Source organism: Rutilus rutilus (assembly GCF_951802725.1).
Source record: "Rutilus rutilus genome assembly, chromosome: 5".
NCBI lineage: Eukaryota > Metazoa > Chordata > Actinopteri > Cypriniformes > Leuciscidae > Rutilus > Rutilus rutilus.
This window is the reverse complement of record NC_140213.1, coordinates 47,889,130-47,901,383: the sequence shown is the minus strand read 5'-3', so window position 1 is coordinate 47,901,383 and position 12,254 is coordinate 47,889,130. Positions and strand designations below refer to the sequence as shown.

The 12,254-nt window shown below is 40.0% G+C and overlaps 1 protein-coding gene across 2 annotated transcripts in view; it reads right to left on the bottom strand.

Annotated features, from left to right (window-relative positions):
• Window positions 1-12,254, bottom strand: part of LOC311290721 (transcription initiation factor TFIID subunit 4) — a 96,911-nt gene that overhangs the window by 22,578 nt on the left and 62,079 nt on the right. For both annotated transcript variants that reach the window (XM_084409391.1, XM_084409392.1), the window contains one exon: window positions 10,658-10,780. In XM_084409391.1, coding sequence (XP_084265517.1) covers window positions 10,658-10,780 — 123 coding nt within the window. The remainder of the gene's footprint in view (window positions 1-10,657; window positions 10,781-12,254) is intronic.

Here is a 12,254-nt window from a genome sequence, read left to right as displayed (position 1 = left end):
AAAGAAAGACATGGATATCTTGGGGTGAGTAAATTATTAGGAAATTTTCATTTTGGGGTGAACTAATCCTTTAACAACGGTGAATAAATGCTGTAAAGATATATTGCTCATAGTTAGTTCATGTTAACAAATGAAACCTTATTGTAAAGTGTTACTGAATTTTCATGAACATCTCTTATCCTCCCTGTTGCATGCTTTTCCATCTTGGCATACTATACAAAATCCCAATATATTATTAAGTATAATGTAGCTGACCCATCCGAACTGGCGGTTCTCCAGGCGGGATACAGAGCATTATTGTCCCGAGCTTTCCGAAGGCCAGTCGCCCCAGCGCTCTACAGGACCATAGGGAAAACCGTGGCACTAAACGGCCTTTTCCTCTGTGATGTATAGTGCCTTCAACTCTTCTCTTCCTCAGCGATCCCTCTTGGGCTCCGGAAAACCACTGAGGGCGTTTTGCACGGATGTGAGGTGTTTTTAACAGAGCCGAACCCTCAGACCAACGCAGCCGAGAAACAGGAACGGATGGGAAATCTTCTGCTTTGTGAACATGGATGAAAAATATGTACACAAAAACAGTGGAATATGTGACTCGGACGGAGAGTTTGGGAAGTTGAAAGACAGTAACGTCAGTGAATGATGTTTTTCATATGGTATGATTATTCCTGAATATTGTTTATTTGATGCTGTTGGCTTCACATGGGTCGGGCGGGTGTGGTGCCGCTGACAGGAACAAACTCATGCGCTAAAAAATAATAAAGAAAAACACATCCGAATGAAATGAGTCATGTAAGGAAGTCTTGTGTGACCTGGTCTGACAGGCGTGCGTGTCGGCGCAGGTCAGTGTGTGTGTGTGTGTGTGGGAAACCAATGAACAGACGATACTTTATCGAGTCTCAGATCATTGACCTCAAACGGATCTAAAACGCACAACACACACTCTGTGTGTATTACCATCTTCTTCTGGTTACTGGAATCACCATCAGGTTAAAAAATCCACAAGCATTATCTGTCGTCGCTGTGCGTGAAATTGTAATTGTACTGTTGTTTGCAAAAGCCTCACAAACATTTGCAGACAGATGAAAACAAACATGTCAAACGTGAATCACGAGGTGGGATCAGACACGGCATCTTTCAATGCGAATTCATCTGGTTTTCATTTAGAAGGAAGCTATGCATTTGTTCACGTGCAAGAATGCAAATGTCAAACTCGCATGTTCTGTCTGCTCTTTACAGTAATATGCCGCAATATGTAAGCTTATACTGCCTGGCCAAACAAAGTCGCAGTTTTGATTTAAATATTCAAATGTTTAAGAGTCAATGATTGGATGATTATTGCAGTGATTATTGTGTTTCTATATGTTTGGCAACAGTTCTTCTAACCCTAATTGATGGAGTGTGTAGCTTTTCATTTCTTAAACACCCATGAAGAATCATTTTCACACATGATTGGCTCCTTTGAGTCCACACCTTAAATTCATTGAAAGTCTTTGGGATGTGCTGGAGGAGACTTTACAGAGTGCTGGACTCTTGCATTGACAATACAAGATCTTGACCAAAAACTGATGCACCTCTTCATGGAAATAACATCTTAACATTAATTTCCATCAAGAGATGCATCAGTTTTTGCCATAGAAACCACACAGAATACCCTAGAAACACGCTGGCAACGACCCAAACACATAGCAACACCCAAGTAACCACCTAGAATACCCTAGAAAAACCCTGGCAATGACCAAAACACCTAGCAACACCCAAGTAACCACCCAGAATACCATTGAAACACCCTGGCAACAATACAAACACCTAGCAATGCCCTAGTAAACACCCAGAATACCCTAAAAACACCCTGGCAACCACCCAAACACATAGCAACATCCAAGTAACCACCCAGAATACCATAGAAACACCCTGGCAACTATGCAAACACTTAGCAATGCCCTAGACACCACCCAAAATACCCTAGAAACACCCTGGCAAACACCTAGCAGCACCCAAGTAACCATCCAGAACACCATAGAAACACTCTTGACACACACATGATGCACCTCTGGATGGAAATAACATCACAACATTTATGTCCATCAAGAGGTGCATACATTTTTGGTCAATATCTTGAATTGACGATCATTTTTGGTTTCAACTGAAATGTGTAAAAAAATAAATGTTCAGTAAAATGTGAAAAAGAACTCTGTAAAATGCACAGCATATTGAATAAACGCAGGGGTCAAACACAGACTCTGTTTCTTGTCACCATGTCCCTCCACCAACCCTTTTAGCTGGGCTACAAAATGAAACAGCTTGCCAAGTAGACGTCACACACACACACACACACACACACACACACACACACACACACACACACACACACACAGAGAGAGAGAGAGAGAGAGAGAGAGAGAGAGAGAGAGAGAGAGAGAGAGAGAGAGAGAGAGAGAGAGAGAGAGACACAACACACCCGTGGCCTTCCTGTTTGTCTGGCTGAAAGATCTGCCCGCATTTACTCAGGCTGGGAAAGATGGGAGGAGAAGAAAAAGACGAGCGAAAGAAGGCGAGGATACAGAAAGACTGGATGGAAGGAAAGGCTGCTCACTCCAAGTTGGGATTGATTTACTTCATTAACCAAGATTACAAGTTTAACTTACAAACCAGAGGTCAAAAATTCTCATTAACAAGAGGACCGTGGAGAACCGCGGGGCTTGGAGACCATTCTTATTACTGACTACACATTTCAATCTGTCTTTGATGTTCATGTCTGCTTTTCTCTCTTTCTACCATCCAATTTTTTGGCAGGGAGGTTGATTTTAATTGTAGCTATAGAACAAGAGCAGAGTTTGCCTGTAAGCCTGCCTGCACATCTGTAGTGAGAGCATTTTTAGTGATACTGGGCGCAGTCCATCGCCCCGGGCGCATTTTAATGGTTCCACCCCCCTTTCATTCCCGGCTCGGATTGTTTTCCACGTGATTCCTGTTAATTTAGCTGGAGGAAAGGGCATCAGTTTTCCTTGTGCTTTTCCCCTCTCTTACTCTCTCTCTCTTTTGCTCTCGGTCTTTCCCTACTTCTACCTTACTCTGATCTACAACCCTAAAAGAAAAAAGGTGACACATTTAAATGAAAAAGGCGACTCAATCTTCCCTGCTTTGCTCTTTTTCTGTCTGCCTCCACAGCGATTCATTTCAATACACAACAATAATTAGTGGTGTTTGCTAAGTCGAGTATCACTACTACTATTACTCATATGAGAGCACTTTCAAATCACTTCATAATCACTTCACAATCATCATTAGTGTTGGTGCCTCATGAATGAATTAATGCGTCCTCAAATTATTTGTGTTGATGAGGTGAGGTGAGGTGTGCTGTTATTTTACTGAGTGATCAGATGCACTGTTTTCACCTACTGGCCAACCACCTAAACACCTTAATAAAAACCTAGCAACACCCAAGTAACCACCCTGAATACCATAGAAACACCATGGCAACTATGCAAACACTTAGCAATGCCCTAGTAACCAAGCCAGAATACCCTAAAACAACTTTTTCAACCACCCAAACATCTAGCAAAGCCCAAGTGACCACCCTAGAAACACCCTGGCAACTATACAAACACCTAGCAATGCCCTGGTAAACACCCAGAATACCCTAAAAACACCCTGGCAACCACCCAAACACATAGCAACACCCAAGTAACCACCCAGAATACCAAAAGAAACACCCTGGCAACTATGCAAACACCTATCAATTCCCTAGTAAACATCCAGAATACCGTAGAAACACTATGGCAACCACACAAATATCTAGCGAATACCTCTAGAAACTCCCTTGCAAGCACCCAAACACCTATCAATGCCCTAGTAACCACCCAGAATACCATAGAAACACCCTGGAAACCACCGAACACCTAGCAACACCCAAGTAACCACCCAGAATACCATAGAAACACCCTGGCAACTATGCAAACACCTAGCAATGCCCTAGTAACCACCCAGAATACCATAGAAACACCCTGGAAACCACCGAACACCTAGCAACACCCAAGTAACCACCCAGAATACCATAGAAACACCCTGGCAACTATGCAAACACCTATCAATGCCCTAGAAACCACCCAGAATACCCTAGAAACACCCTGGCAACTACCCAAACACCTAACAATGCCCTAGCAACTACCCAGAATACACTAGAAACACCCTGGCAATAACCCAAACAACTAGCAACACCATAGAAACCACCCAGAATACTCAAGAAACACCCTGGCACCCACCCAATAATGAAGCAATGCCCAATCAACTACCCAGAATACCCTAGAAACACCTTAGAAAACACAGAATTCCCTAGGATAGCCCTGGTAACAACACAAACACCCTACACTCACAGAAAAAAAGGTACAAAAGCTGTCACAGGGACAGTACCCTTCAAAAGGGTTCTAATATGTACCATTTGGGTACTAATATGTACACATTTGGTACCAATATGTACACGTTTGGTACCAATATTGACCTTTGAGGGACTTATATGCACTCTTTAGGTACAAAGGTGTACCTTTTGAAAAGGTACCGCCACAGTGACAGCTTTTGTACCTTTTTTTCTGAGAGTGTAGCGTAATGACAGTGAGTTTGGCACCGTAAGCAACATTTTCTTTAGAAAATATAAAAACTAGTTTGTTTTATTCTCATCTACTGAACGACGTTCAGAAATCCCTCCAGACGACTAGTGATGCAGTGAGTCTGAAAGCATGTGTGATATCAATGATGGTGTGAAAGCAAACAGCGTTGACACTAACACACATTTAGCTGTAATCAACTACAAAACCCTTCACAGATCCATTCTGGAGTTACAAAGCAGGTCAAAGTGAAACACATGTTACATTTCGTCAAGGAAATGACATCACCTGCATGTCATATTGTTGGTGGCTCATTTCCTGCACCTGTGAATTTAACCTCACACACACACTCACTCACTCACTCACTCACTCACACACACACACACTCACACACTCACACACACACACACACACACACACTCACTCACTCACACACTCACACACTCACTCACACACTCACTCACTCACTCACTCACTCACTCACTCACACACTCTTTTATTTTTTTGTTCCGTCCCACACAGCATCTTTGTGCTGAACTTCAAAAGCTTGTGTGTCGCCGAGAGCGAAAGGAAAGAGTTTGTTACTGTGGCTCCTGCCTGAACAATGACCCCGAGCGAGGGCCAGTTAGGGGCCCCTGTCTGCCTCTCTCTAATCTATCCCTCGGAGCACTGTAAGGCCTCTTTGTTTGCTCTCTCCGGCTCAGGATGAAGACAGACTTTACGCTCAACATGGACTATCAGGTTCAGCCCTCCGGCGATCTGAGGCCTGGCCAGACGAGAGGAGAAGAGGAGAAGAGGAGGGGTGAAGGAGGAGGAAGAAACACACACAGCCGCCCCGCCACCAGCGCTACCTGATTTCAGTCACACACACGCTCTGACGGGCCGTTTCAGGGTAACCCACAGGACAGAAACATCACAAACAAGATCTCTGTAAAGGAGCACTTCACCCAAAAGTGAAGAAATCCTCACGTCGATTACCTAAAAGGAGAAGTTATGAAGAATGTTGCAGCGAACATACAGTGACGAGAGGCAAACACCATCATCAAGCATTCATAAAAGACCCCATAATCTCAACAATGTGCTCAGATTTCTATTCTAATCAAAAGTCAAAAATCTCAGCATGAACTCTATCATTTCTCATCAAATTCTCCCAAGAACAAATGCACTGGTAACACTTTATAATAAGGTTCATTAATTAACATAGTAAACTACCTTAGTTAACATGAACTAAGAATGAACATTCATTTATAAATCTTAGTTAATATTAATTTCAACATTTACTAATACGTTATTCAAATCAAAAGTTGTATTTGTTAACATTAGTTAATGCACTGTGAACTAACATGAGCAAACAATGAACAGCTGGATTTGTGTTAACTAACAATAACAAAGATTTGTTCATATTAATGTTTATTAATATTTTGAATTTATTTTAATATTTTCTGTTTTCATTATTTTCTGTTTTGTGTGCTTTTGTCATTTTTAGTAGTTTTCATTTTATAAAATATCTATATATAGTTTAATATTTATAAGTAATTTTATTTTATTTCAGCTAAAATGAATTTGAATGTTTTTTTGTGGTTCTAGCTTTAGTAAGTATAATAACGCTGCTTTAAACCCCATCTCTCTCATTACTCCGCCTCAGTTTGCCGGGTGTTTCCGGACACTGTTAGGCTTTTGTTTGGGATTAACGCTGCAGAACAGAGACCGGATACTGCGACAATCAGAAGACCTGGAGTGAAGCGGTTCAGCTCACCCTGAGCTCGGGCCCGAGGCACATTCACGCGCAGATGAAATCTCTGCCGAAGCCCAGAGTGAATCTCGGAGAAGCCGTAGCCCGCAGCCACTCCGTGACCCCCTTAGAAAAGTCACATTCACTTTGCTCTGGAGAAAGCAGAGAGAAAACGCCCAGGGCGGCACGCCGAAATGAGGGGAGGTGAAAATAAAGTGAAAATAAGTTAAGATTCTTCCCTCCATCTATCCTGCACTTCTCTTCTCTTCGTTCGTGATCGTGAGAGGTGGTCAGATGGGCGGCATTGCTGTGGAGAAACCCTACAGTTAAACAGGAACCAGCCGAGACCAAGACCAAAACCATCATGGTACTGGTTTCAGATGGTGAATAGATATGAAGAGTTCAAAGCCTCTAAGTGCCATCTGAAATCTTCTTCTAGAATGATCATTTTTATCAAGCTCGTATATTTAAGTTCAGTAATTTCACTTAAATGACAATTAATAGGTCATTTTCATTGCCATTTAAGTGAAATTATTGAATTTAAATATACGAGCTTGATAAAAAATGATCATTCTAGAAGAAAATTTCAGATGGCTCTTCATATGTACTGCGGCACTGAATCATTATTATATTCATAATGCCCTTTAGCTGCGACTATATACATTACCATTCAAAATAAATTAAATAAATTAAAACTTTTATTCTCCAAGAATGCCTTAAAGTGACAGTAAAGACATTTATAATGTTGCGAAAGATTTGTATTTTAAATAAATTCTTTCTATTCAACAAAGAATCTGGAATTACAAAAAAATGGAATTACGGTTTCCACAAAAATATGAAGGAGCACAACTTGTTTTCAGCAGCAAATCATCATATTATACTGATTTGTGAAGGATCATGTGACTCTGAAGACTGGAGTAATGATGCTGAAAATTCAGCTTTAATCACAGGAATAAATTACACTTTACTGTATATTCACATAGAAAACAGCTGTTTTGAATTGTAATAATATTTCACATTTTTACTGTTTTTACTGTATTTTTGATCAAATAAATGCAGCCTTGGTCTTTTTTCAAAATTATTAAAAAAATCTTACCACCCTCAAACTTTTGAACGGTAGTGTGCATAAATATATCATGAATTTAGAGTATATCCTGATAAATGTATTAATGCTGCTTCCCATGTTTATAGACAAAAATACAGATTTTTAGTGCTTTTTTTGCAGTGTATTATCAATTGGCGGAACCAGCGATTATTAGATGTGCCATATTAAAAGCAAAGAGGTTAGCACTTACGAGATCAGTAATTCTGGGCTTCAAATCAGCAATTATTCGATCACTTTGCAGAGATCTGTTTTTAATTTGGCATTAAACAGTGTTTTTCTGTTCAATATAGCCAAATTAAGGCGACTTTAATGCGGTAAAACAACTAAAGGAGTGTGAATACGACTCATAAGCGCTGTATCTGTGTGTGTACATACACATTTCATGGTTCTTCTTGACATCAGAGCGCTTACAATAAAGTGAAAGAGGTCAGGATGGTGTTCATGGAGCCGAAGTAACGCGTTTATTTAGTTAGCCCTGATTTCACTGCAGGATCTTCTGTCCTCAGCAAACACACACACACACACACACGCCAGTGAGAGGGTTTTTAAAAACACCAGCTGACATTCACAAAGTGTTTTTTTCCGGTTTATCGTATTCAAACATTAGTCGAAATCCTCGAGGGAATACGAACAGGCCTTCTGACGGCAAGAGCAAAGCTAAACATTCACCAGATGCAGTTAAACCCGATGACTTCATGTACAACACCATGTCGAGGAAATATAATAGTGCGCTCGGCGTAATCCTGCGTAATGCAGAGCAGAGCTGGTAGCCATATGTGGAGCGGCACTGCGATCTGCATCCAGACAACAGCGTAACACACTCACGAGGACAGGCGTGCAGTGTGTCCCAGTTAATGCGGTGGATGGGAATCCGGAGAAATGTTTATTTTTGCTCAGGAAAAAGACCAATGCTCGTGAACATTAAACCCTGCAGCGAGACCCGAGAGCACAAACACTGCATCATGATCAGCATAAGATCCACTAAAGGCTGGTCGATACGGCGGGGGGAAATATGTTTCGAGTTTTTCACTGTAAAAAAAAACTTACTTTCTTAATATTTTTGTCTTGTTTTCCAGTAGAAGTATCCAAACATTATTAAATCAGGATACAGTTACTTGAGAAGAAAAATTACATTAAATATTAAGTCTTGTTTACTGAAAAATGTATCAAAATGAAGTGAGTTTTTGCTTAAATCAAGAAAAAATATCTGCCAATGAGGTCAGAAAAATAAACATGTTTTGCCTTTTTTTTTTTTTGAAAACAAGACTTATCTTCTGTAATTGTGCTTCTCCAGTTGATTTAATAATGGTTAGATATTTGTACTGGAAAACAAGACACGAATACTGAGTGAGGAAATTATTTGCAAGGTTTCTGACACTATTCAATAAATATTGATATTTACGCTTAGAAATAGCTGAAAATGTAGATTTTTTTTTTTCTCAATCTGAGATTATTTCAGCCAAACTATTATAGCCAACAAGATTCAAAATGATTAATGTGAGAATTCAAATTCTGTAAAAAATCTAGTTAAAAATTATTTCACACACTGTTTTTTGGAAAACAAACTGTTTTGAGGCAAAAGAATCATTGAAGAGTTTTGAATCAACTCAGTTTAAATTGATTCACTCAAATGAATCGAACCTCCTAAATCTCTCAAATCGCAAAACAGAACTAGTCTAATGATAGTCTTTAAAAAGTGGAAAATTCACTGGAATAATCACAACGTTGCTTAATTTTATATTGACAGCAAAATCCTGAATATATTGTCAATATCTCAAATATATATTTCCGGATTTCTGTGTTTTCACTGTTATACGGTAGGGGGCGCTGTTACACATCTACTGAAAGAGTAGAGAATCTCCGGATCAAAACACAGGCGAAGAAGAAGCAGAAACAAGCGATATCATATGTAATCAGATACATATCAGAGGATGTCTAATAAGGGGAGAACTTCCACTCTCAGTACACTTCCGGCTTCTGAACTGGTTGCAGTTCCACTCTGGCTCCACATGAGGGCGCTCACAGGACGAGTGCAGAATGAATGGAGGTCTATGGAGCTATACCCCTTTTCTCAGGATATAATTTTTTGTCTAGTAATTTGAATGTTGTATTCGAAAGAAATGACACATTGCTGGGTGTTCGATTTTTATTCGCTTTAAAAAGTCTTTTAAAATGTCAATGACGTCATACACATCGTACGACCAGAGATACTGCTTTACGGTAATCCTTCAGTCACTTTGGTGCTTTCGCGCTCTGCACTTTCTTTTCTCTCGAGGCATCGACAACACAGCTGACACAGGCAAACACACAACACAGCTGACACAGGCAAACACACGTGCTAGAGGAGTTTTTGTTTTGTTTGTTTCTGGTCCCGCTTCACCATCAAGCGGTATCTTTGGTCGTAATCAGTCCTTCACTGACCAATCAGCGTTCATTAGCAGAATGCTAGCGTGTTATGGGCAACAACAACTCAACCTGTAAGAAACCGAAAGGACATAAGTACTCGTTCATTCAACTTTCGACCTATAACCCATGTTGAACTTGCAAAATCTACAATCAGATCTGAGATTTCTCAACGGCAATCGGGTGAAAGAGACAAATTTAGCCGTCTAGCCCCATAGACTCACATTCATTCTGCACTCATGGGCGATCGCCCCCAGTGGAACTCTGGTGGAACTACAACCAACATTCGGTACAATAGGACTTAATAGGGAGTGGGCAGGCTCTCCGTAGACGGGCTCTGTGCATATGTAAAATAACGTGATCATTAACATTAAACAGCGTATAAATCAAATCTGCCTAATGTTACAGAATGAAATGTCGAGCCATGACGAGCCATGAGTGTGTTGATGGACTCGATCGACTGTGTTTTGATCATCGTCCTGAATCTGATACAGACGTAGTTTTTGACAAAATCATGATTTTCTCAGCTTTTTGTTCAAAATGTTGCTTTTTTGTGAAACTTACCCACATTTTAAGTGCTGATTAAAAAAAGAATGCGTGAAGCGAGAATAAAACAGGTTATTGTTTAAAAGCAGAGGCTCTGTCCTTTCCTATTGCATGTTCAGATATTCATGCAACAAAATATTCCGTGAATCTTTTGTGAAACGTTTTTCAAAAACGCTGATGGGGAAAGAGTTCATATATATGGCAGGATTAGTGCTAACTGAATAATGTCATCTAACTGGTAGGCTATCTGAGATTGGGAGAGGCTGGTACCTCGACGCCCATGTTCGCGGCTCCCGGCGGGTCCACTTTGCGTTTCTTCCGCGGGCCGATGGCGGCGAGCGCCGTTAGATTCGCGTCTCGTTGTCTCATCTGGGCGAGTTCCTGCTGCTGCATCTGAAAACAGAAACAACATCACATTACACATGTGTAGCGACACATGGATGACATCTGGACATGAAGCCTGGTAAAGGAACTACTGACAGAAAAACAATCCAGCAGGAAATTCCCAGGAAAGTGACATCGTGCTAATTGACAAAGTGCTAGGTGCTACTTCTAGGAAAGGGCAAAGATTTGCCGAGCTCGTGTTTCTACAACCAAACAATAAAACCGTATCATATATTGTCGTTCTTGGGCTGAAATCACTGTATTTCAGGAAGTGACATCATTGTCTGCAAAGCACTAATAATCACCAATATCAAACCAATATCAAACCAACCCATCCGTCAGTCTCTTCTCCCTCACAGCCTCTAATGGCAGTTAGTGTGTGTTAGTATTAGAGTGTGTTAGTATTAGTGTGTGTGGTATGGAAGTTTGTTTACACCATGGAATAAAATAAAATAAAGTTAATTGCTAGATGTAAACTCACAATTCTCACTTTTTACTCACAATTGCACGTTTACAACTTACGGACCCCCACATGTGATGTGGTCAAAACATATACGAGAGAGAGAGAGAGAGAGAGAGAGAGAGAGACCATGAAATCACTCACTGCTCTTGGCTGAATAACTTTTGTAACTTTAATAAGGATCAACTAATAAGGATGTTTAATTTACAGTGAAGTCTATGCAGTGTTATTGTACATTTGCTTACTTTATTACATTTTTGTACCTGAAAACTACAGCAAGACCTTTCAAATAATTTGTTTTCTTGTTAAATCGTAAGTCTTTCCTTAGTTATATATATATAATATACACACACACACATGTATATGTATATATATGTCATACATCTCGTAATTTTGTCCCTTTTTTTTCAGGGAATCCTGAGATTATATCTTGTAATTACTAATATTTTTCCACCACGGAATGGACCCTTTTCACGGACGTGATGATGTGTCCACATCGCAAATCTAATAAAGTTTTTAATATTTTAATTTTCATTAAATTACCGTGGCACTAAATGACAAAACACGAATGAACGAGGGTGATTGTAAACTCCGGCTGAGGGAGAGACATCTTTTCTCTCTCGACGTCTGTAAACAATCTTTTGACATTTTTTTCCTTTTTTGGAAAGTCCTGGAAACACTTTCAACACCTGGAAACACCTGGAAAAACAGAATCGCGGATTTTTGCTTTTGCTTTTAAAGCAAACACAAATACAAAAATGATATTTGCTGTCATCTCCCATTGACCGCTATAGAAGTTCACCCAACTCTGACAACTTCCTCTTCTGAGAACCCCGGAATGTAAAAAAAAAATGAAAAAAAAAAGAAGGTAATTCTGATTTTTTATACCCTGAGAATTCCGAGTTTATATCTTGTAATTGCGAGGTAACATCTCACAATTCTATAAATAGAATTCTATAAATAGAATTGCGAGGAAAAGGTCACAATTACCTTTTTATGGCAGAAATAAGCTTCCATTTAGGT